The sequence below is a fragment of the Perissodus microlepis genome, chromosome 22, assembly GCF_051167445.1.
Source record: "Perissodus microlepis isolate ML-2025 ecotype Zambia chromosome 22, ASM5116744v1, whole genome shotgun sequence".
Classification (NCBI taxonomy): Eukaryota; Metazoa; Chordata; class Actinopteri; order Cichliformes; family Cichlidae; genus Perissodus; species Perissodus microlepis.
In genome coordinates this window covers 25,976,471-26,002,341 of record NC_140481.1, presented here as the reverse complement: position 1 = coordinate 26,002,341, position 25,871 = coordinate 25,976,471, and the positions used below count along the sequence as shown (strand labels likewise).

The 25,871-nt window shown below is 42.1% G+C and overlaps 4 protein-coding genes across 6 annotated transcripts in view; 2 read left to right on the top strand and 2 right to left on the bottom strand.

The window, feature by feature from the left end:
• Positions 1-25,871, top strand: part of LOC146363306 (free fatty acid receptor 3-like) — a 94,218-nt gene that overhangs the window by 46,281 nt on the left and 22,066 nt on the right. The gene's annotated exons all lie outside the window — the stretch shown is intronic.
• naxe (NAD(P)HX epimerase) lies at positions 904-5,924 on the bottom strand. Its single transcript, XM_084919343.1, has 7 exons — positions 5,771-5,924; positions 3,918-4,108; positions 3,731-3,839; positions 2,671-2,781; positions 2,442-2,552; positions 1,953-2,100; positions 904-1,357 (listed from the first exon to the last, which is right to left on the bottom strand). Exons 2-7 carry the CDS (start codon positions 4,088-4,090, stop codon positions 1,158-1,160), a joined length of 852 nt encoding a protein of 283 aa, XP_084775469.1. The 5' UTR covers positions 4,091-4,108; positions 5,771-5,924; the 3' UTR covers positions 904-1,157.
• Positions 6,778-16,503, bottom strand: LOC146363310 (lamin-A-like). 2 transcript variants are annotated; one of them, XM_084920065.1, is made up of 15 exons: positions 16,388-16,503; positions 14,711-16,290; positions 13,928-14,048; positions 13,167-13,522; positions 11,487-11,643; positions 11,075-11,200; positions 10,803-10,973; positions 10,465-10,590; positions 9,507-9,727; positions 9,142-9,415; positions 8,933-9,040; positions 8,725-8,844; positions 8,524-8,580; positions 7,438-7,635; positions 6,778-7,320 (listed from the first exon to the last, which is right to left on the bottom strand). In XM_084920065.1, the coding sequence occupies exons 4-15, from the start codon at positions 13,502-13,504 to the stop codon at positions 7,285-7,287; spliced, it is 1,932 nt and encodes a 643-aa protein (XP_084776191.1). In that variant the 5' UTR covers positions 13,505-13,522; positions 13,928-14,048; positions 14,711-16,290; positions 16,388-16,503; the 3' UTR covers positions 6,778-7,284. The 2 variants fall into 2 exon arrangements, with proteins under 2 accessions (XP_084776191.1, XP_084776192.1); XM_084920066.1 differs by having other exon boundaries at positions 7,438-7,632; positions 14,711-16,483.
• Positions 17,163-25,820, top strand: usf2 (upstream transcription factor 2, c-fos interacting). Of its 2 annotated transcripts, XM_084920068.1 has the most exons (11): positions 17,163-17,279; positions 17,963-18,006; positions 18,454-18,569; positions 19,765-19,884; positions 20,423-20,585; positions 20,667-20,754; positions 21,041-21,085; positions 21,984-22,042; positions 22,962-23,053; positions 23,503-23,631; positions 24,419-25,820. In XM_084920068.1, the coding sequence occupies exons 1-11, from the start codon at positions 17,242-17,244 to the stop codon at positions 24,506-24,508; spliced, it is 984 nt and encodes a 327-aa protein (XP_084776194.1). In that variant the 5' UTR covers positions 17,163-17,241; the 3' UTR covers positions 24,509-25,820. The 2 variants fall into 2 exon arrangements, with proteins under 2 accessions (XP_084776194.1, XP_084776195.1); XM_084920069.1 differs by lacking the exon at positions 21,041-21,085.

Below are 25,871 nucleotides of genomic sequence, written 5' to 3'. Positions count from 1 at the left end.
CCAGCTTGTTTCTTAGATATGATACTGAATTCAGTCAACTCAAATTACCTCCACAGTCACCAGATCTAAGAGCAGTACGGCAGATTGTTTCATGTCAATGCACCAAAATCTCTGAGGGATGTTTCCAGCACCTTTTTGAGTCTATGCCACAGAGAATTGAAGCAGTTCTGAAGGTAAAGAGGGCCTAACCCATTATTAGCATGCTGTACCTAATGAAATGACTGGTTAGTGTACGTATATCCATCCATCCATCCATTTTCTTCCGCTTATCCGGGGCCGGGTCGCGGGGGCAGCAGCCCAAGCAGAGAGGCCCAGACCTCCCTCTCCCCAGCCACCTCTTCTAGCTTATCCAGGGGAACACCAAGGCGTTCCAGGCCAGCCAAGAGATATAATCTCTCCAGCGTGTCCTGGGTCTGCCCCGGGCCTCCTCCTGGTGGAACATGCCCAGAAAACCTCACCCAGGAGGCGCCCAGTGAGCATCCTTGTCAGATGTCCGAACCACCTCAGCTGGCTCCTTTCGATGTGGACGAGCAGCGGCTCTACTCTGAGCCCCTCCCGGATGGCTGAACTTCTCACCCTATCTCTAAGGGAGAGGCCAGCCACCCTTCGGAGGAAGCTCATTTCCACCGCTTGTATTCGCGATCTCGTTCTTTCGGTCACTACCCACAGCTCGTGACCATAGGTGAGGGTAGGGACGTAGATCGACCGGTAAATTGAAAGCTTCGCTTTTACACTCACCTCTCTCTTCACCACAACAGACCGGTACAGCGTCCGCATCACTGCAGCCGCTGCACCACTCCGTCTGTCGATCTCCCGCTCCCTTCTCCCATCACGTATATACGTGTACGTATATGTATAAAAAAAAAAAAAAATTGGGAAAAGCAGAATATATGAACTTTAAAAAGTTTGTCAGAGAAAGAATTTTTTTATTTTCATATTTACTTTAGCTGACGCTGCCATTGTGCTGCAGGTGTGATGACAGCATACGATTATGTCACATAAGCTCTCTTAAAATCAACAAACAAGACGTGTTAATGAGTGAACGGATGTCACGCTGCTGGCTGTTTCACCCAGTTTACAGCCTTTATGCTGAGCTAAGCTGATTGCTTTATAACGCCAGTGACAGCTTATTTCCCTTCAGTGATGGCCCACATCTCTTAGAGTTGCAAAACACAGTCTGTGCCGGGGTACTGGGGCAGGTTGAGTTGATATTTCTTCTCCAAGCCAGGTGGCACAAATCTGCCTCCCAAGAAGTGATATCGTCCTTTAAACAGGGAGGCGGATTTCTTTGGTGCAGTGAGAGAGATGAGCATGTCAGGCTGGAGTCCATCTGTGCTACCCTGCTCCACATCCCAACCTTTAACATGAAAACAGACCAAAAAAAGGATGTCACTAACCAGCTGAAATTTCTGTTTCCTGAGATAATCTGCAGTATGTCTGTTAGCGACAGTTGTTAGACCCAAATCAATATCCTCTGTTTGGGAGCGCGGACATGCACCAGGCTTCATGCAGTTATTGATTATAATCATTCCAGACTGTTGACAGATGCACTGCAGTTTAATAAATCCTCACTGACAATAAGCAGAACTCCACAACATTGCTGGCAAGCCGTACTGCAGCGAGGAGGACTGCAAAACCACACGTTTTTCAGCTAAAAGCTGGCTATAAATTAGGTTTAGCCATTTCAATTCAAGGTTGTGGCGACATGGAGCTTTCCCCAGCTGCCATGAGCTGGGAGGCGGGTTATATCGTTGAAGGGTTAGCAGTCTGTCTGTCAGCATGGCTAACAAAGAAAAACAGCACTTCACATTCACATCTTCATGGTGATGTGCTAACCCCTGCCCCACTATACTGGTGCATGCCTTGTTGATTATTTTTTTAATGGCAGTAATTTTGTATTGTAACCAGTTACTTCACAAAGTAATGTCACCCAAGGACTAGTGAGGACTGACCTGAGGGGATGTCGATGCTGGCTATGGGCACTGTGGACTTTTTCAGTGTGTCCAAGATGGAGCCAAAGGGCTCTCGCACAGCTCCCTTGAAGCTGAAGCCAAAGATGGCGTCTATCACCAGGTTGTATGCTTCATCAATCGCTTTGGCCTGAGGAGACAGTTTTACCCAGATAAGTTAGTTTCAAAGGAATTAATCAATAGCTTGAAAGCACATTTATTTCAGTGAGTAAATCCATCAACTAAAGCTCCTCTTAGCTACCAATGAAATTATTCACTATCTAGTTTGCTGTAATAAAAACAGAGCTATTATCCCCTCAGTATCATTTAGACAGCTAATTTAAACTGGAGCCTAATTACATTAGCTCTGTTCATGTGTAACAGAGGATTTGTACAGCTTCATACAAAATGCACAGTCAGAAAACAATAAGCAGTGTGTCTGTGTGTTTACTGTGGATAAAGCTGCAGGTGCAGATTTTATTAACACCAAACCTCAGGCATCTCAGTCAGGAAGGGGATCTCCATTTTCTGGCACTGTGTGGTTAGGCCTTGGAACAGCGGCTTGTTTGGCCTCTTTGGGTACAGGATGGTCGGCTCGTAACCCTGAAATCAGACGCACAAAGTACTAACGAAGGAAAAAGGAATTTGGGATTTTAAGGCTGAACAGGATGTGAAAATAAATGGTTTATTTTCCTCTTCTGTGAAATTGAGAGACACTCACAAAGAGTTTCAGATGCCGGGCACAGACCAGGCCATCACCCCCGTTGTTACCTGGTCCACAAATCACTAGCAGAGAAGGTCTGGCTTTCACCAGAGAAGTAAGTGGATATGCCTGAAGGAAAAAAAAGAAAGCAAAATAAACTTTGATATATTTAACCTCCTAGGACCTGGTGTCCACATATGTGGACATCACATTTTGGGTTGTTTAGACCAAAATCCTAAATTTTGCTCTACAAGGGCCTGATATCCACTTACGAGGACATTATACTGCCACTGTTCTATCGAAATTTTAGACGAATATCCTCATATGTGGCTCTAATTTTTCTCAGAAACAAAAATCAGGTAAAAAAAAAAAAAAAAAAATCGCAATTCTTTGTTTTTACATTCATCGGGTCCCAATCAGCTCAAATATCAAAGATAAATTAAAAATGCATGTCATGGAAGAGATCGGGTCTTAGGAGGTTAAGGGCCCATTCTGTGTTAGTTACGCAAACCAAGTAAAGCTTCTTCCTGCACCTTCGAGCAAAATGCAGCTGTATCAAGTGCATCTCAATTCCACAACAGCAAACTTAAAAGTGCAGATGAAAACATTTCAGACTTTGATTGTGCAAAAAGACGAATGTTTCAACATTACTATAACGTCATCAAGTGTAATGTTACTTTAGTCTGATTACAGAAAAATAAAGGCTAATGAGTAAGATTAGATCAGAGTTTTTGGGGAAATTCATCACACGATTTTTGCGTAAGTGGTTGGTAGCTGTCTATTTAAATCAATGTTTAAACTTTTATTTTTGCAACTGGATTAAGTGGCTCAACCACCGCATCCATAGAATAGAAGAAAAAAGTGAAAATATTTCTACACCCCACTTTCGATCCTCCTTTCTTTTTTCAAACCCTAAAGACACCAAATTCATTTTTGAGCAGCTGGAATAGGTAGAGGTCTCATATTAGTTCCTGAAACAATTATTTTACATTGTAAAAGAGTTTGTTGCCAGTCCAGTGACTAATATTCCTCCCGTTAGATTTGCATTTCAAAAATAAGAGCCCACGGTGACGCTCACCCGTGTGACGGCTGTGGCACAGCTGAGTCCAGCCAGCTCCATCAGCTGATCCACACTGAAGCCGTACTCACTGAAGAGCTCCTCGTCGATGTGCTGGGCCTCCTCCTGCCTGTGAAGTATTTACAGGTCAGTCTAGACTCATGAAGTCTGGTTTTACTCTTATGTGTGAAAAGGTTAAAACCTTCACCCGAGATATTTGATGGCCTGGGCCATGGTGGACGCTGGTCTGCTGCTGAAACAGTCCTTTCTGTGGCTGTTAGCTGCAGCAGGCAACGGGCATGTCCCTGCCTGAGCGAGGGCTGTCGCGGCTCGTGAGGTCACCAGGAAGCCGATCCCAAATAGAGCTCGAACGCTCAACATCCAGATGGATACAAGCTCCTGAGGAAATTTAAGAAAAGGCCACAGTGAGCAATGTTCAGTCTGCTGATGACGCAGGTTTCACTCCTTTCGCTGTTTCCTTGCTTTTATTTGCTCACACCTGCAGACTGCAAACTTAGAAAATGCATTTTTAATCAGTCATTCCCTTCGTCTGCGTTGCTGCTTAGTATGCGTTAAAGAAAGAGGTGAGACACCCCACTCTCACACAGTCTGTGCAACACCAGAACATGGTTGATTAAAACTAAATTAAAAACCCATACTAGGCATTTAAAAAACAAAATTCCACAACAAAAATGAAAAATGATACCGTGTTATTACAAAACTAATACAGTAAAGATAAACTGAGTGTATTTTCTGTGTAACCATCAAAACAAAAAAATAATCTAAGTGCAGTAATATTTAAAGATCTGACTGCTTTATTTCCTCCCACAGGAGAAAATCATCTTGAATTAGACCACTGCAGCATTTAAAAAATAACAATAACAATAATAAAAACAAATGTAAATAGATTACAAGTCACTTATTTTACGTAAATACACTAACAATCAATACAGAGAAAACTATTATCTGTATCGCTAAAATTATGTGAAAGGAACATTATCACAGGAATCTCTGCAATCCTGTGAAAAACTAATTACAGCCCATGATTCAGCAGCTTGTAGCACCACCTTTAGCAGCAATCATTTCCTGTATGAGTTTATCAGCCTCTAACATCACTAAGGGGGAATTTTGTCCTACTCTTCTTTATAACATTGCTTCGGTTCCTTTAGGTTTGCAGGTATTTATTAATGCACAGCTTTCTTAAGAGCCTGCTGCATTTTAATCATGAGAGCTGAGAGCTTTCACCTGGCCATTGTAACACCTTGATTCTTTTCTTTTTCACCAATTTGCTGCTGTGCTAGACATCACTGTCCTGTTGCATGACTGAATTTGGGTCAGACTTTAGCTGTCAGACAGATTAAAGAACAGTTGAATCAAATATGAACTGGTGCAGACAGTCAACCTGCTGACTGTAAGGTGACCACATCCTGTGTCTCCAAAACACTCCTTCCAAACGAGCCAGACTTGTTTAGTCTTTCTCTAACTGTACTGTCATGAGCTTTAACATTTAAGTGAAGCCTGTAGAGTATCAACATTGCACAGTTCGATCTTTTGGTGAATTTGCTGGGAAGTTTGTGGTACTGTGTTGACACACCTGAATGTTGCAGACCAGCAAAAGTGCCTAAACCTCTGCTTTTACAGAGGTGCTCACAGGTGCTGATGATCAATTAATCGTGCATTTGATTAGCAGCACCTTACTGCTACATACCCTCTTAATTACAATGAAAGCAGTCAGGGTGTACTTATTAATCCACATGACTGCACAGAAATAAAAAGTGTCTGAACAACACTGAAGTGAAACAGATTTCACTTGCTAACATCCAGTTCGATTTATGTTCAGATCAACGTGACTAATATTTGTAAATGTTTATTAGCATTTGTATTTTTTTTATTTTATTTTATCTGCATTACACGGTTATGTGGATATTACTGTGTACACATTAATATCGCAGGGCTACAGTAGGAGCACTCTCATGTCCACTTCACCGTTATTTAGCTCTGACTTGCTAGCTAACGTTTAGCATTTGCTCCACTTCGTGTCAAAACATTAGCGACACTCACCAAATTTTAACACCCCTTTTCTTGCAGACAGCTTCACATGCAGTTTTGTCCTTTTAAACCACAAAGCTCTTAGTTTTGGAGCTTTGACGCTGTGCAACAGCAACACTTGCACCCTGACCTTGTAGGCTACTTCCGGGTTCGAAAGCGACCTGAAAACCAGGATTCCAAAATAAAAGCCTGTTCTAAGGCGGAGAGACTGCAGTAAAAGACACACTTTTCTAATTAAAATGAGAAAATATGCTTAACCTTTACTTATATATAAATGAAAAGGCAGCATAATGGAGTTATTAATAGAAGTAGAATCCCTCCACTATATGCCAGCTATATAGAATCAGGCCCATGTGACACGCGATATAAGCCTATTTTATACATTCTTTTTTATATCTTTAATTTAAATATAACTAGTAAAGCACAAATGTTCAAAAACATTTCCATTAAAGTTATTCCAGTAAATAATTCTTTATAAAAACAGAAGGTCTATGAGCAGAAACTTCATTTATGATTTGGAATGTTCATTATATATATATATGAACGATTTGATTTTGAAAATCTTTATTTATTTTTTGTAATTTCAAGAGGCAGGAATTCCTTCTAAATAGTGGAGCAAAGGTACAAAAAACATAAATGAAATACTCAAGTAAAGTTCAAGAGGTGGTGAAATAAATGCACCTTATAGTTTTATAATACCATGGACGAGTATGAATACTGAACAGTTATAATCTGTTCTTTTATATTATTGTTATCATTGTGAACCTGAATATAAATGTCATATTTTTCTTCATTTGAATGAAACTAGAATTTTTTTTTTTTTTAATTGATTTTTATTAAATCAATAAAGCTCTAGGCCTCAGAACAAAGCAGGGAGAGGATACTAGCCTTTGGCATACCAGTCGCCTGTTCAAACAGGTGAACTATATCGCAACACCTGACTGTGTCCTATTAGATTCTATGGTGAGGCAGTAAATATTGTAAGAAACTGAGTAAATAGAAAGACACAGAAAAAAGGAAGGTTTCTGAAAACACGTTTATTCATTTTAATAAAAAACCCCGACAATATTCTGTAGATCTGTAGCAAGGTTGGGTTCATTTTACCTTCACCGTGTAAGAAGATTTAATGAGAAAAAAAAAGTTTTCAAAATAAAGTTTTCAATTTTGGTAAAATTGTAAACTGATCACAACCCCGCTGTGTCAGAGTGTCTATAGAGTATAATGAAATTAGTTTGAATTAAGTTTTTAAAACCAATGAATGTTAAAGTAACTGGTTTACATTTTCCAACCTTAAATGTCCCTAATATAAAAAAACAAACAAAGCTAACCCAAATTAACCTTTAGGCTCTGGAAAATTATTCTTATTCATGCATATGTACATTATAAAAAGCAGTATAAAATTTTCTGGCATTCAATAACTTGAAATTAAATTGAAAGTACATAAACTGAACTAAAAACTATACCAGATAACTCAACAACTGATACCTAAGAAGCTATAGAAAATGTAGTGTAGTGGCCCCAGGGCTTCACATGATTGGACAGCTCTCCATTCTGCCTCCAGTCTAGGAAGAAATTTTGACAAAATTGAATTATCACACATGCATATTAATAGACAAAAAAGAGGTAATCTTTCCATGAAAGGGAAGTCATATATCACCTGTATGAGCTGTGGTACTCACCTTGCGAGGTGTGCTCGTGCTAAACACGTAGGAGTGGGGCAGTAAACCCTCGGAGATGCCTCCGCTGCGGAAGGAGCGGGAAGCAGAGGACACGGAGCAGTTGCTGGATTTATCTGAAGGAAGTCCGCATGAGCCGCACACGACCGTCCGGCTCCGCAGGTTGTACTCGCCGTCCCCACAGGTGCTGTGAGCCACCTGCTGAGGCACAGACACAGCTTTTAATTAGTGTGTGTTAAAAAAAACCTGCAGTGGTAATAAAGGTCAAGTATGTGTCGTGGTGTCTGTGCTTATTTAATTTTCATTCCTTCTCACTGATATTTTCCTAATGTTTTGGTCTCTGTTTTGTCTTTCTTGTTTCCATTTCTTGTCTTATTTTGGTATGTGATTTTCTTTGTGTCTCTTGGGATTGACTTCCTGTCTTTGTCTTTTCCCTCCCCACCTCTGACCCTCCTTTGTGACTGCCTGCCCCACCCTTATTTGTTTAACGAGCATCTACTCAGTCCTGTGTGTGTAAATAGTCTGTATCTATGGGAGGACTGGTTTTGTAATAGCTTTTGTTATTAAACCTGCCTTTGTCTCCTGTATTTTTGTAGCCCCGATACAGTGAACAAGAGCCTAAAAACAATAAGTGAACTGTTTTTTTTTTTTTTTTTAACAGTTAACATTGAGTTGCGTAAACAGTTGATGAAATATATGTGTTTGCAACTATTCTTTTGACACTACAGATAATCATTTTTCTAGTAAGAATGTAAAATATCCATTGGGAGCTGCAACTGTGTGAGATTTTGCTGTATTTCTTCATTTGCACACGCACATGTGTCCTTGCTTCACCTAACTAAAAACACATACATCCTTTTAAATATCTTTATTTTACTTACCAACCATCACCTTATCATGTAACACGTAATGCTCAGTTTCAATGTTACCACCCCACACAGTTATACGGATCCATTTGAAATGTTAATATCTGAAGTAATGTGATTCTTATTTTAATTCAATGCAAAACCAGTGGATGCTGCTAATTGGATTCTGGTCCTGCACATGATCTCATTATGCACATGCTAGGAAAACTATAATTTCTCTCACCATGTCATCATCTTCTTCTTCAAACTGAGTGCGGGTGACCTTCCTCATTGCCATTTCCTGAAAGAAAAGTGTTGTAGTTCTTATTTATTCATTCAGTTTCAGTATATTTTAAATATACTGGCCATGAGTTTTGATGTCTTGACACTTTAGGTCTGAATGAAATGTCTATCAAGCCTAATAAGCTGATTTAATTCAAAATACCTCTCCATTAGTGCTGATCAAAGTAGTCTGGAAGAGGTCTCCGGTGCCCCAGGAGGGCTGATTCTTCCACACCAGGTCAGATGGAGGATTATGAGTTCCACCAGAATTAGAGGCCCAGATCTGACCACATGGACAGTACAGAGTAAATCATCTGTGCTAATCAGGTGTTGATTGGTGATTCTGATCGCTGAATAAAGACGCTACTAACCGTCACCCTCTGACCAGCCTTCAAGGTGAATTTAGCTGGGAACTTGAAGGCGATGGGAGTGCCAGATCCCACCTGCCGCTTCACCTGCCAGTTCCCCAGATTCTGATCCTACAAGAGCAAGAGGGTAGTTGGGTAAAAACGTCAGAGTTCAAAGTCACTACATTACAAATAGTAATGTAGTCAGTTCGCCTCCAACTTCTCCATCTCACCTCATCAGCTTTGTTGCTGAGTCTGACATATTTCCCATCCAGATCCACCTCGTCCACAGTGACACGTCCACTGGCCGAGGCCTGCTGGGTGATGCGAGTGCGGGAAACGGCTCCACCGGCGAAGCTGGAGGCCTCGCTGTCGGTGTCGTTAGGGCGACGTCTCTTAGCAGGGGAGTTCTGAGCGCTGTGGTGGATAGATCGAGAGAGAGCTCCAGAAGTAGAGGATCGACTTCCCGCCGCCCTGGTAGGAGGAGGGCTGGGCGAAAGACGCAGTCTGCAGAGAGAAACATGTTGATGACGATGATGAGATAAATGAAAAAGTTTATGAACCACACAGAGGAAACGATGACCGTCGTTACACATACCTTTGCTCTTCTCCCTCCAGCAGCTTCCTGTAGGCGCATATCTCCATGTCCAGGGCCAGCTTAACATCGAGGAGTTCCTGATACTCATCGAGCTGCTGCTGCATCTGGTGCCTCATCTCTGCCATCTCTCGATCCTTCTCACCTAGAAGGCGTCGCGTGCTGTCCCGCTCCCGTGACAGAGCATCCTCGAGGTCCCTGATCTTTGCCTCACGAGCTGCCAGCTGGATCAAACCAAAGAGTCACAAAGTTACTGCCTAATAGGATCAAACAAGCAAGTCTGGAGCAATCAAGGAGTGAGTTAATAATTGAGCTCAAAAAACAAAGAAAATCTAGAGAAACCATGAAAAAACTGAACTTTTAAACAAATAAATGTTGTTTATAGCCAGCATCAATTTAAAGAGCCTAATTCACGTGAATCTATAAAAACAACTTCTGTTTAAAATAAAATTGATTTCTGTGGGGTCTGTTTTTACTTTAAAACATGGATGCCAAACTGATTTTGCATAGTGAGTCACATACACCCCACTTTGATCTTAAGTGATATTGAATTGGCCGGACCAGTGAAATTACATGATAAATACGCAAAACTACAGAATAGTTTATGTTACTTCTTTCCACAGACTGTTCTGTAATGATAAAATATAAAGTTTTTGTTGTTCTTTTTACTATGGACTCAATATTTGAAAAACAAACTTTCTTGTCATTTAGTTGCTTAATTACTTTGATTTAGCATGAAAGTGGGCAATCTTTATTACCAGGAACATCTGTAAAACCTATGAAACTGCAGTTAAAAATTCAAAATGTATGCACTTCTTTACATTTTCTACAGCTTTGGAGGGCCGATTGTGTCTTATGTTTTGTACCCCTGCTCTGAAATATGAAAAATATCACAAAGAGCCCCCTTTTCTTTAACTGATGTATGCTTGCAGATAAGTGTGTGCTGATTATTTGTAAGAACCTGTTTCTGTAGCTGGCTGAGCTGAGTCGACGTGGACTCCAGGCGTACTCGGATCTGCTGGAGCTCCTCGTGTGCTGCCCCAACCAGGTGGCTGCTCCTGTCTGCTGACTGACGAGCACTCTCCAGCTGATGGAGGGAGATAAAACATGGACTGTAACCAAATTCTACTAAACTGCGAAAGCCCAACAACTCGGAACTACACAACCATGTCACGATGTTTTAACTGGATATTTCTGCTGCGCAATTATTCAGTGCAGCTTTCTTTCACCACTGAGGACCAAAACAGAAGATATAAATGCTGCAAAGTAAATCTTTAGTAACAGTACTTGATGGTCTACCTTGGTGTTGTAGGTCTTCTCAATCTCATCCTTGTACATTTTAATCTGCAGCTCATGCTGGTTGCGCATATCCGCCAGTGCCTCGGCCAGTTTGCATTCAAACTCCTGCTGGTGGCCATTATCCAGTTCAACCATGCGGGACTCATGACGCCTCTTTATCTCCCGCAGCTCCTATTGAAAATTTACCAGCAATGATTATTAGTAAAGTCCAGCATGGGTACTTTTTAAAATGATTAACTAATGATAAGAACATATGCAAAAAGCGCTCAGACCTCAGAGTGGAGGTTCTTCTGAAATTCCAGCTCCTCTTTCAGAGTCTGGATGCGATTCTCTCCATCCACCCTCCTCAGCATCTCATCCTGCAGCTGCTTCTTGGCATCGGCCAAGCTGGTATCCAACTAAAAAAAAAAGCACAAAATGGGCTGAGTATGAGTACAAAGTAATGCTGCGGAGTGGAAAATAAGCAGTCAGTGGAGTATGCGGGCAGGAAAACATGCAGAGAGGCTGTCCTTCAACCCCTGCTGAAATCTGAATTAGCTGACATTTACTAACAAAACTTGGAAGAAAGAGAGGAGGATTATGAAGGACAAACAGAGAGGTTCTCAGCTTGTAGACTGACTGCAGAAAGATTGAGCCCAGATGTGTTTCTATTGAGTTTTAAATTGAGCGTGGGTTTGACTTTACCTTGGCAACCTGCGCCTTCAGGTCCCTGTTTTCCACCTCGAGGTTACGCTTTTCTCCCAGAGCCGTAGTCAAGGAAGCATCCTTCGAATTAAGCAGAGCCTCCAGGTCTTTGAGCCTCTGCAAGGCTCCCCCCAGTTCTGACTCTTTTTTAGTGTTCCTATGAAAACAAAAATGGAGGACTAAGTTCCACTTTAAGTTCTCAAAGTGAAGCCTTTGTTCATTTTTAGTGCAAGCATGAATGAAAGAACGCACTACTTTACATTTTCTATGACAGCTTTGAGTGAGATCAAGGGAGGATTTCTCATTCATGTTTATCTCTATTAGTCACCATAGCAACAATACTTGAACAAAACCTTAAACTACTATACAAATGCCACTTTCAATGTGTACATTTTCTCTTGTTTTACTCAAATGACACTCAATTCATTCAAGCTTTGAGAATCCATAGTTTAAGAGTTTAAGCATCTTACTGCATTTGTTTTAGTGACCTAAGACCTAAAACTGAATTACTATAGTTTCCTTTACACACTCTAATCAAACAAATATGAGCTATTTTTGAATGAGGATGTCTACAAGAAGCAGAAGCAGGGGAAAGACCTCGGTGCATATGAGTCATAGACCACAGTGATTTTCATCGAGTCCCGTGGATCTGGTAGCCACAAGCCACAGCCGTTGGTGTTTAGCTGAGATATTGCCATGGCAACGGTATGGCTTTGCCAAACACACTGTGGCCGTCGTTTTATTATTTACGGAAAAATAATCCAGGCAAGAGTGGAGCTCTTTAAACACTGCCACGTATTGTGTATAATGATGACTTTGGTGAAGGAGGAGAAGCTGGGGAAAGAGTTAGTCATCAGCCTCTGGATGTGGAAGCATGGGAAAGAGCTGGAGTCCCGCTCCAGCTCTTGCCCAGTGAGCAATGAGGAGAATATGCTACAGCTATAGGGAGTGGTCCCAGCGGCAGGGTAACACAACTCTCAGTGCATCACCAAGTTAAAACATCAGTTATTAAAAGGTTATGAGTAACTGCTGCTTAATATGTATCAACACTGAAGTCCAAACCCTTTCACATTTGTATTAAGGGACAAATGGATGCCTTCAATTGAAAGGGTTTGTTTGAAAAGGGGGATTTTAGATGCCTCGCAGCAGCGAGACATCTCATGATCACCAGACACTCTGCAGCAGAGTTCTTTCTGAGAAGAGTTTGGCAATCCTGACTTCAAAGCTGTACCGTGTAACTTTAGCTGAACAGCAGACACTGTGAGACAGGTGATAATTATGGGATAATAGTAACTGCTAATGTAAATATAACACAAACAGAAATGAGTTATGAAGTCAGCAGAGTGACAAGAAACTCCTAAGACTTGCTGAAATTAGATACTGGAAGCTAAAGGTCAAACCACATTAAATCGTGCCGTGACAGCCCCTGAGTGTAAGGAATGAGTAAGGGTGAATTCTGCAGCTCATGATTTCATCTTGTTACTATTTTGTCTTTTAAAGTTACTTACTCCCACTATAGCTATAAAAAAACAACAAAAAAAACCCACCCACATCGATCAAACACACAGGGGTGAGTTTAAGGAATTTGGGGACCCAAGATGAGAGGGCACAAACCCAAAGTAATCAATCTTTTTCCTCAGCAGCTCCTGCAGACACGTGCAAACACAGTAAACATTATACCTGGCTTTCAGCTCCTTGTGGTCCTCTCGCAGCTTGCCCAGCTCCAGCTGCAGCCGTGCTCGCTCTTTGGCCACCGAGTCCAGTGTCTGGCGGGCATCTGCCAGCTCCGTCTCATAGGCGGCCTTCAGACCCGTCAGCTCCCGGCTGACCTCTGTCTCCGACTCGGTGATGCGCAGACGCAGCCCGGCGTTCTCAGCCTCCAGAGAGCGGACCTTGTCGATGTAGACGGCCAGTCGATCGTTGAGGTTGCAGAGGTCCTCCTTTTCCTGGAGACGGGTGATCCGGTTGGGAGAAAGTGGTGTGTTTGCACCTCGTGGAGTGTTTTTCGGTGTCGCCATTGCAACTTTCTTATTTTGCTGTCAAAACAGATATGATTATATTCATTTGAGTCTAAAGAGTCAATTTGAGCAGGTTTTATTCAAGTGCAAATGCACACCCTTCAGTTTGATCCGACAGTCGACGTGGAACATGTGTCACAAATAAGATGAAAGAAATATGCCCAAGAAATATTCATTGAAACACACAAAAATGAGGCAACATTTTGGCTCAAAGTTCAAAGTTAAAAAGACAAAAAAAAGCTTAATTCACTGGAATATATTGATTACTTCCAAAGACATCCGGCTGTTTTTAATCCCCTAACATTAAGCACACAAACGACAAAGCACAATTAATCAAAAGACATGGGTGGGGTTAACAACTCCACCCAAAAATTAAAGTGATGTCCTTGCCCAAAAGATACTAACTTATAAAATTCGATTTACCTTTTTAAAGTTTGTTAGAGGATGAGAAATCTCTGGAGATCTTTGCAGAGTAGTTTGACGATTTCCTTACGTGATCCCAGTGTTCGTCTTGGTTCCCTCTTCAGTCTGCAAACTGAGCTGTCTGCAAACCCATCAGAGTGCCCATGTAGGAAAGAATGAGATGGGAGGAGAGGTTGGCCTCAAGTTTGGCACTTGTTAGGTGGCTGTTCCTCCCTCCCTCTGTCTCTCTCTCTCTGTCTCACTGTAATGGGTGTACAGTCTGAATAAATGAGTCACCCTCTGCACAAAGCCACGCACAAAGCCATGTGATGCCTATAAGGGATAATTTTAAGCAGATCTGTTGGCTGAGACTTGAATTGTAGTCGTTTTGTAAAAGCTCTGCAAAAGTTTTAACCCCAGAAGAACCCCACAGAGCTGGAGTCTTCACATCCTGTAAGGATGCATTTACGCAACATCTTTTCTTAAGCTCTTACACAAATTTCCTACTTAGCCTTTGGTTTAAATACCTAAATGGCCAGAAATTTATTTCTTTGGACAGCCTTAACTAAGAGATTCCGAGTCATAAAACAAAAACAGTACCAAAAGTGTGCTCTGGCAGACTGGTTTTCTTTTGTAGACCTTTAATTATTCTGATTTTAGCCCACTAAACATCATTAAACATCATACATATGATATGTATGAGAAGATACAAGATACAGTGTTACAGATACAGATGATACAGTGTCTTTACATTTCAGTGGCAGGATGAGAGGACTACGCAGTGGTGCAGATGTTAGCACTCACCTCCTGGTCGGCTGGAGTGTTTCTCTGTGGAGTTTACAGGTTCTCCCTGTGTGCTCCAGTCTCCTCCCACACTCGGCCACAGACATGCTCCTCTATAGGCGCTTCCATCTCGCCTCTCTCCTATCAGCCAGGTCAGTCTGCCTTGCCTGAGACCAAAATTTGACTAGGAAAATGAATGGCTGGACAGCTGGAGTGACTACAAAGACACTGAGGCTGAAGCATTTTACTAAATCTCATAAACTGATGAACAAGCTGATGGAGATCATATACTAACTGGTCATTTTATTAGGGACACTTGTTTGACTGATTGTTAATGCAAATTTCTTATCAGCCAATCGCATGATGAAAACTCAGTGCAGTTAAGCAATGTGAAACAACTTACTGAAGTTCAAACTGAGCATCAGAATGGGCAACAAATGTTTCTCTTTTTCTTTGGACGCCCTTATGGTGCAAACCTGGTCTGAGTATTCTAGAAACTACTGATCTATTTGGATTTTACCACACAACCATCTCTGGGGTTTTTAGAAAACCGAAAATATCCCGTGAGCTGTATTTTTCTCTGGGAGAAAATGTCTTCAGATTGCTGGTGATGCTGTAATTGCGTGGTGGATATTTTCTGGGCACGCTTTGGCCCTCTTGGCACCAATTAAGCATTTTTAAATGCACAATCTTACTATGTTCAGCCTTTTATAACCAGTGTGTACCAATCTTAGGATGACTGCTTCCAGCAGCATAACATAACATAACCTCCACAGTCACCAGATCTTACTCCAGTACACCACCTTTTGGGATGTGGGAGATGGATGAATGTGCTGCTGACAAATGTGCAGAAACTGTGAAGCTATCATGTCAATATGGAGCCGCATCTCTGAGGAACGTTTTCAGCACCTTGTTGACTTTATGCCATGAAGACTTAAGGCAGTTCTGGAGGAAAAAGGGGGTCCAACCCAGTACTAACTAGATGTACTTAATAAAGTGGCCGATGAGTGTGTATGTAGGGTTTTTTTTTCATATGCACTTTTATCCCATATATAACCTGTAACACAAGCTAGAAGTGGTTCATTTTAATAGTGGATTTTAAAGGGTTAAAGCTATGCTTGCAAAAATTCATTTTTCCCTTTGTGCTGGCTCTAAAAACTGACATGTAATAAATGGCAGACAGTTTTATTAAACACTACGAATTATGACTTAACTTGGACTTTTGGACACACTGTTAAAGCCTTTATGCAAGTAAATTAAACGGCAATGAATATTGTTTCAATCAAAGGATTTATGGATATCTGGGGTAAAATTACCAAGTATTTAAAAAACAAACAAACAGGGGACTAATGTGTAAAACATGTTCTTAAATAAATGTGCTGTGCTTTGTGAGGCCTTACAAGCTTCAGTATGTTCGTGCTTTATTTTATAGACAGCTTCTGAGATTCTGTGTATGATAAAGGTGCATTTATTTGTGAATTAAATAGACTGTAAAAGAAAATCTGATCTCAGTTGCGTAGATCAGCTGTGGAAGACGTCGTGCCTCCTGCCGCTGACACTCAGCATCGCCTCCTACTGTCAGAAATTGATGGGAAGGTTGGCTGTAAAGAAACAAGAACCCGTTTTATTTGTCTTTTTCGCTCATTTAGCAGCTCAGCGATGTACAAACTGGGTCTGAATTTCAAGTAAAATGGTCACCATAGCTGCCCGATGTGTTAAAACCATGCGAGCTTCGGCTGTGCCTTGTTATGTAGACAGTTTTTGTCATGTGGTTTGTGAGAAAACCCGTATTGGATCTCTGTGGTCACCTGGGCAAAAGAGACCCGAAAAAAAAAAAATCCCATTGAGGAACTGATTGATTGGGAGAGAAAAACGAGCACAAAAAACGACTCTCAGTGACAATATTTACCGCGCTATTAAATCCAAAGTCAAATAATTCACCAGTAAATCGTTTTTAATAGAGAATTAACCAAACAAATCCCTTGAAAATCCGTCTCTAACCAAACTGTTTGCACACCAGGAGTCACGTGAATACAAGCTCCCCAAATCTTACAAAGACAAAGCGACATTTAGAGCAAAAAAGACGCATTTCCTTCCGTGAAAAAACGAACAAACTAATCCACTCCGTGTCTTCTGGAGCGCATGTCGCAGCCGCTTTGCGCGGACAAACAGCAGCTGTGCGCAAACAGAGGACACGGAGGACATAAAGAAACCAATTTAACCGCAAACCAGCCTCAATCCGTGCATTCAGATCAGAATTTACAACACAATAACGATCATAATCCAGGACTCAGCCTCCCTCCACCGCCTCGGCACCGCTGCGGAAACACCCGGACTCTTTTTTTCTTTTTTTTTTCTACTTTTCCGCACAGACGCAGACAGCTCCGTCCTGCTCCTCAGCGGCCTCCATTTTAGCTCCTTGCCCGGTCGGCGCCTCACGTGTCCTGGACTGTCTTCCTCACATGACCCGTGTGTTTGTCCCCGTGATCAGCGCTTCCATCTCCGTAATTCGGTGTCGTTGAATATCGGCGTTTTACACCCGCAAAAGCTTCATGGATATGCTGGAGCAAAGTCTGGACAGCTCGGCGAGGTGAGAAGCTGCTGCCCGCTTCCTGCTCAGACATGGCTCCACCACGGCCTATAAACCCCTGTGTTTTCCCCCTGCTCCCTGCAGCGCAGTGCAGTTAATAACCTGCCTTCTCAGTATACTTTTAATATTTGTTTCGTGTTGTCCCGCACTGTCTGCGCACTTTGCTCAGATAGATTTCTGCACTCATTAGCTGTGCGCCCTTTTCCAAATCTGTGCGCTTGTTTTATCCAATGCACAATAAAAACAAGTGCACAGCTACAGTTTGTGACTGTTTTTAGGCTAACAAGTAAACGCACTTCACTGCTACTGTAACTGATGCAGCATCTCTAAGGTTTAAAACGCTTAAATCCAACCACATTAGGGCGTTGTTTGGAGTATTATGTATATTTGTGAAGTTTGCCTTTCCATGCGCAACTGGTCAGAGCAGTTAGACTAGACTTCTAGGTCTTAGCTAATTCTCATTTCCCCCTTTTAAGTGCAGATAAACTGATTTTAAGTGTTAGACGCCAGTTATGTTTCATTTTATTTATATCTTAATGATTATTCCCTTATATGACCACCCGGGGGCGCCGTATTTCCTCAGTTGGTTCAGGAGAGCTGGGTTTTTATTCAGAAAACGTTAATGATCTTATTTCAGAGAAATACTTGAAATTGACTCAGCTCTGCTCTGTTTTTGTTTTTAGTCACGACAAACAGGAAACAGAGGAGGTGGTGCAGCTACAGGAAGGTAGGAGCATCTGTTCTTGTAATCCACACGACTGAAACAAATATCAGATTGTTTTTGTGGCACAAAACACACTTAAAAGTGAGACTTTATAGAGTTTTCCAGGTTCAGAATGCCTTTTTTGGACTCTCCACACAAGGAAGATTGAGTTGGATATAGTTAATTCAACAAAACTGTGGCTATTTTTTGTTATTTCTTGGCATTTAATGACTAAAAAGGAATTTTATGGTAGTGAGGACATGAGTACTGTGAGTACACGAAGCTCCACTTGGAAAGTAACAGGTCAATAGTTCAGACGAGGCCAAAACCTGTTTGGATAGTGGCAGATTTTTGCATATGCAGAAAAACAAAACAGGCTTGCTGTTAAGCCAAAAGGCGTGCACCTGCGTTACACGGCCCTGCGCTTGTTTAGTGTTCGAGGTCTGAAACGTGGTGGTGTGTGTGTTGCAGGGGAAGCTGTGGGGACGGACGAGCAGACTGCAGTGACCATCACCGGTGTCCCTCAGACTGCATTTGCTGACCACAATGTGCAGTACCAATTTCGTACAGACAACAGCGGCGGACAGGTGAGCTGCAGGCAGCATTTCCTCTGTTGCTGATTTGCCATTCAGTATTTTCTAGTTGGAATGCAACAATAGAGCTTCAGATACTGGTAACTGATAGCAGCAGTTGTGCCCTGGTTAAATGTTCAGGATCTGTTGATCAGGAGCTGAAAAACTTTCAAAGGATGTCAGCTCATTTTTATATAAGGAAGAATTATTTGTTTTCCTCAACCAAAGGAGAAAAATGTAAGAAACTCTTTGGCATCAGCTATCAGACAAATTGTTATTTTAAACATGAAAAATTTGTAAAGCAGCCCAGAATTTCACAGTGGGAGCATAACAGTCTTATACAAGGGAGATGGACACAACAGCAAGACACAGAGCCATATTTCTAAAGGTAGCAGTCCATCAGCAGCATGAGCATCTGTCTACTGTTGGTGAAAAATTTACTCCTGTCCTGAGCTGTGACAACAGATTTTAGTATCCTGGGATCAGGCGTCATAGTTTTACACAAAGGATGTGAGGATATCTTTACAACAAAGCCAGACAGACCTTAGTAATAAATATGTGGTGAGTGGGCAGTTGTGATATAGTTGCTCTGTCAGTGATTTTTTTTCTTCAGTTGACGTAGTTATTGTGGATCTTATTTTCTTTCTATCCCAGTTATGTTTCTTTAAAAGCGAGGCTGTAGCCACAGATTCAACTTTGGCAGGGATCGAATCGAAATCCGGGCGTCACGCCGCCTGAGGTCATTGAACGTGGGTGTCACTGTTGGTCTGTGGGATGAAAGTGTAACTGATTTGATTGATAAGCACATGCAAAATTAGCAACGACTGTTGTTTTCACTCCAGACAGTCACTGACACCTTTGAACAAAATCTATTTTTTAAAATTTTGACCCAAATATTTGAAAGTGAACTTGAGAAGTTTCAGAACCAAAAAAACTCACGAAATATGGTAACAGAGTTTCTGATCAGAGAGTTTATGAGAGGCTGTGAAGAGTGATGGTGGCTGTCCCAGCAGCGCTGTGATTGGATCACTGCTGTCATCTTCAGAATACATATTGTGATATGATAAGATGAACGACAAGATGAAACGTCTGCGTGACGGCTACTCGATGAATGTGCATCACCAGGCTTGTGTGAGGTTGACTCGTATCAAAAACAAAATTCAAACACCCCCATATTGGTCACTGACTTCATGCCCTCCTCTGTCTGCAGGTGACCTATCGCGTGGTTCAGGTGACAGATGACCAACTAGAAGCGGCAGCTGACGGGACGGGAGCCGTCAGCGTCGTCTCCACTGCAGCATTTGCTGGAGCCCCTCAGGCAGTAGCGCAGGTCAGTTAACCCTGCAAGATGATCAGGATGCACAAAAGGCTCTAGAAATAAAAACACTGCAGTCAAGACACAGCAGCCATCAGTCTGTACAGGAAGCCACAGATACACCTGCTTCCTTATCTGACTAATCTATCAGCTTGTGGCTGACAGGAAGGCTGAGGGGCATGCAAATAGGGGATTGGATCACCATGACGTCAACCTCTTCTACGTGAAATTTCACACAGGCTGTAATTATTTAGAGAAGTGTATATGGTTCGGTCTGGAAAAGTTTGGGTAGTGACCCTATTTTAAGATTTATTTTTGGCTTTTACCATGAACACCTGTGACATTTTAAAAACACAGTCTGTGAAAAAGTGCATGACAAGGACGTGACCGGATGACACAGAGTCAGTCTGTATATCAAACATGGGTTAAGGAGTTAAGGAGCTCTTAATCTGAAAACTGTATTTCAGCATTTTGGTTTTCCAGTGGCAAAAGTAATCGAATTTGTATTTGAGATGATTCCAGCTGTATAAACTTTCTCTCTCTGACTTTGCAGGCCGTCATCCAGAATCCTTTCAGCAACGGGGGAAGTCCTGGCGGGGAGACGGTGGGAGGAGAGACACGTTTCGCTTATTTCCCTGCAGCCACAGTCAGCGATGGAACAGCCACGGCCGTGTCGGTGCAGGCCACCGCCGACCCAGCAATTACACAAGCGGGAGGTGAGAAGCACTTCTTTAACCGTCAAATAAAACAGGCTCATGTTGTCGATCTAACGCCTCGTGGTGTTTTGTCAAATCCAGGTCAGTTTTACGTGATGATGAGCCCACCTGAGGTGCTGCAGACGGCGACCCAACGTACCCTAGCGCCACGCACACACACCTACACTGCGTGAGTACAACTTAAAGCTTCGCCGCACATTGATGCTACTTCCCAAAAAATCTCAGAATGACCAAATCACCATAATCCCTCTGCACATCTGTTTGGCCGACATCTCACCTTTTTCCTCCCAATCCGCACTGGACTGGGTGTACTCTGCCTCTTGCTTTCCTTCTTGGCGTGATCCGTCTTGTCATTGTGTGTAAAACAATAAATACATACTAAAAAAAAGAAAAACCATCATTTAAATCATTTAAAACATCCAACATACTATGTCCTACTTACCTGCCATCCCCAGAGACCTTGGTGAAAGCGAGATGTTGCAGCATGGCAGTTCAGACTGGTGAGAAGAACTTTCACTTACGCCCCCCACCCTGCCCCCATCATGTGTTGTAGAATCAAACGTTTGGTGGCTGCTTAAGATACGAGGATTAAACTGGAGTTTGGTCTGCCTGTGGCTTTGGTTAATAACTGCAGGTTTAGTTCAGGCATCAGTGTTTCCCACAGATTTAGATTTCAGACCCAGTTTTCCACCTCTTTGCAGTTTCAGTCTGTGATGGTGAGGTTGGACTACATTGAGCCACTGAAGGACATCTTCATCTGAATGACTTTAATGAGCAGCACACGCCTGCGAGCCACCTACTAGCCACTGCTAACGCAGGACTAGTGGTGTAGCAGTGATGATACTTTCAAAATAAAAGTGAGCAGGATAAGATTAACTGCAAAAAATGCTAAAATGAAAGGCTAAATATAATAAGGGCCCATTACTATACTTGGGCAGCCCTCCCAGGTAATAAGTGTGTGGGAACCACTGAGCTTTGGTGTTTAGTTTGTGACTGATTCTCCTTCAGAGAGGGCAACAGCAAACCGTACTCATGGTTTTTTTTGGGGGGGGGGGTTAGCGCCTGAATCCTTCAAAGGGTTGAGCTCAAAGAGCGTGCCCTTCAGAGGACTTAAAGGACCTGGGTCTGTTCTTCGGAGGTGAAAGTCTAAGTTAACACAGACTCTAGCAGTTGGTATATTTGTGGGGTTCTTTACAGCTCATTAAACCTAACTAAAGATAATTTTCTACTAAAACCAGATGGGTTTTGGTTAACATGCTTTCCTTTATATCAATACGTTTTGTTGTTAACAGACTTTTGGGTCACAGTTTTGGCACATCAGCATTCAGTATGATGTCTTAGCATTTTTTTTTTAATGTTCATTTACAATTGTTGTGTTTTTTCTTTGTGCCTTTACAGGAAAGTAGATGGTCCACGGGCGCCCAGGGATGAGAGGCGAAGAGCACAGCACAATGAAGGTGCGTGATCGCCAAGGTTACGGATATTTCAGGGCTGTCACATCTGTCACTCCTTTTTAACTTCAAGTTCCTAAGGAAAGACCAGATTTAATTTGAATAGTGAAGGATGCCATATCAGCACTGATTCATTCTAAGCTTAAATGAAAGTTTGAAAACGATTTTATTTTAATTGCTCTTTAATCACAGACATGAATGGCAGTAACATGTAAAAGTGCACATTTCCAGCAGCATTTTTTTTCCAGCTCGTGTGTATCTCCACAGGTTAGCCACAACATTAAATAAATCTTATGTGGGCTCCTGTGTAGAGCCTCTGTGTTCTGGGAATTCACTCTTTGGGTTCTTCTGGTGTCCCTCATGTGGTTTCTGAGCAGTTTTTGTTGCATGGGATGGTGTAATGTCGTGCTGTGGGAGTCTGCTGCTGTTCACACACAGAAACTACCAAACACAAAGGTCACTGAGAGTCGGAAGCAGGCGAAGCTTCTTCTTCTATTTCTTTTCTTTTTTTTATTGACCGTTGGCAAACAAATTGGTGCATTACCGCCACCAACTGGTATGGAGTGTGGACCAGAATGTCACTTAAGGATTAGAGCAGGCACAGCTGGTGAGGGAGCTGCGCTTTTGGCCTAATGTGCTCAGATCAGCCAATAGACACGTACCAATTAACTTTGAATGGGCCAATAGGCGGAGGCTTTATACCTGAAAAAGAAGAGCAACAGAAGAAGAACAGAAACAGTTTCACTTATCGTGCATGTAACAAGAAGGGTGGCACATATCGAAGTAAGATCTGCGTGGCAGGAGCTGAGGTTTCCCAGCAGATGTTCAGTGTTATTGACGTCACCAGTCGGTGGTTTTAATGTTGGGGCTGATCGGTGTGTGAAACCACAGCTAAAACTGAGCATCCTTTTTATTTCCTTTACAGTGGAGAGAAGAAGAAGAGACAAGATTAATAACTGGATTGTCACGCTGTCAAAAATCATTCCTGACTGCAGCATCGACAGCAGAACCGGAGCGGTGAGCGTTGTATAAAAAAACCCCTGAAGTTCACTGAAAACTCGTGTATATTTTGCATGACCGTGTAAGTGCTGACAGATGGTTACAGAAGCACCTGCTAGTTAGATTAGATCCATTTAGTCTGAAAGCAGTCGTTTCACGTCACTGATCTTTTTAAATTTACCTCTGTCAGGCCTTCATCTCTTCACATTCACTTCCTGTTCATCCTGTCCTTTGACTTCATTCATGCCTTCATAACTGATGCGGAAGTCAGATTGAAGCACCAGGCTTTACTACAGCCAGGGGCGTGTGACAGTGTTTACTTTATTTATTTTATTTTTAGCTCAGCAGGTAACAAAGTGTTTATATGGAAGCAATGACAAAGTGTGTCAGCCGCTGGAGAAAAGTCAGCTCACAGTGGGAATGAAAGACTAGAAAGAAAAATATTATATTATTTGTTTGTTCCTCAGAGTAAAGGAGGCATCCTGTCCAAAGCGTGCGACTACATCCGCGAGTTGCGTCAGAATAACCAGCGGCTGCAGGACAGTTACAAAGAGGTGGAGCGAGTCGAGATGGACAACGAGCTGCTTAGACAACAGGTTAACTTCCCATCATTGTGCACACATCTCATATAGGAAAAAAATTAAAGAGCCCCAGAGTTACTTTTATATTAAAGGGGTAGCTTTGCATGATTCAATCCAAAATCATGCAAAGCCTTACTTATTTATTATTGGGCCATGGTGGAAGGCTCGGTTCATGAGCTGTTTTAGCTCCTCCCACTTTAAGGCCCCTTTACCTTAAAGCTAACAGTATTTTGATTTGCTACCCTTTGCAAACAGAAGGTGGAGGGGCCTTGGGTCCTCACAGACAAAGTGGTGCAGTGCCAAGAGTAGAGAAAAACGTTGAACTCGAGTGTCTCGATCAGTCTGAACGTTGTGAGCGCATTGTAACATGGCAGAAAATAAACGTTGCAGAGGACTGCACCAATAAGCTGAATTAAATTCTGCTCAATATGAGTTTTGTCCGTTATTTTTGACTAATAGTGGAGGTAGAGTACTGAGGTTCCACTTTCTTTGCCTCAACACCAAAGCGGGGGCAACGGAAAATTGGTGGTTCAATCCTGGTTCCTCCGGCCTGCATGTTGGGCAAGATACAGAACACGGATTTGTTTCCAGTTCATGCATTCGATTGTGACCATTAGGTTAAAATTGGGCATAGAAAATAACACTTACATGAATGTGAGAGAGAAAAGCACCGCCGCTCTCCTGTTTGCACTTAAAACACAATAAACGTGGCATGAATCAAGAGAGTTAGGGGCATTTTAATAAAAAAGTCTTTGAAGGATCAAGGATGAATGAAATTAAATACTCTGTCTTACGTTTTCAGATTGAGGAATTAAAGAATGACAACGCACTGCTTCGAGCACAGCTGCAGCAGCACGGTATAGAAGTCAACGGAGATGCAACACCTCAGTGACTGTGGACTGGACAAGTGCAGGATCACAAACACAGAGTCGCGTCCTCCCACACAGCTGAACGACACCAGGAGAGGAGCAAAAAAAAAAAGAAGAAATAACAGGAGACAATTTCTGTCTGAAATTGGACCAGAGAAACACGCAAAAGGCTCACGAAGAACACCGAAGGACTGCAAAGTGAACACGTCTCCTCCTCCTGCAGCTCCATGAAAAGCTTGAACGCTCTGAAATCCGTTAACTGAGTAGCTAACTGAACCTCTCACTTCTGCTTCAAGGAAATCGACCTCTGCACTCCACCGCCACGCTGCCGCCAAACTCTTCTTTTTACTTTAAATTATGAACCTGCCACACAAAGTTTATTTTTAGCGTCTTTACGTTTTTCTCATCACACAAACTTTTTCCTTTGGGTTTGTTTTTTTTATTTTTTGGACATGCTTTGTTTGAAGCTACTAAATGGTCCCATTTTGTTTTAATTTATTAGTCTTTAAACAATGTGTACACAGAAGTTAAAAAAAAAAAAATAGAAGCTGAAATCATCTCCAGAAATGAACAAATAATGAGCAAATCGGTTGTTTTGATCCTGCTCAGCACTGTTACTAAGAATACTTTTATTGTCAGTGGATTTTTTGTTTATTTTAATTTCTTCCTCTCGACACTGGTACTCCACACACCAGACGGAGCTCACACACATCGTCCATCGTCAGTGAATTCAAAACTATAATTTCCGTAGAGTCAAAGTGGGAGTGGCTTTGACATCACGGGCATGGAGGTTTTTCTTTTTAGTGTAAGGCCTTAATAGATGCCTACTGGAGAATATAGGTGTTAACATAGCTCAGGTAATTGGGATTATGCACTGGCAAGCGGTTCCCACGTTCAATGACGTCCTTATATAAAGAATTTAGAGCTCATATGTGTCCCCCGTTAGGTGCAATGTACAGATAAAGTAACACTGAGATGATTTTCAAGGCGAATCGTCTCTGTCGGGCATTAAACCATGGTTTGGTTGTGTATCTGCTTAATAGGTCACTGGAATACAGGTGTGAGGTCCTGGTTGGAGACCGGCCTCGGTTTTGGCCCACCGGTCCTGCTGCGTTTTGGTGACTTTTTATTTTCCCTATATTACTATTTACACCTTGGGAACCATTGCTGCTGATTCATGACCATAAAACAGCCGTGGTCAGGGAGGGGATACGAATTATGATGATGATTATACCTAACTAGATTTTTTTTTTGTCTACACTGAAAGTCACCACAGCATGGAAATATAACCACTGGCATGACTAATTCTGATACTACAATAAATGAGTGTTTATACCCGAGTGGTGTTTATTATCGAGGTTACGAGGAAAAGCGTCTTGGGGCTGG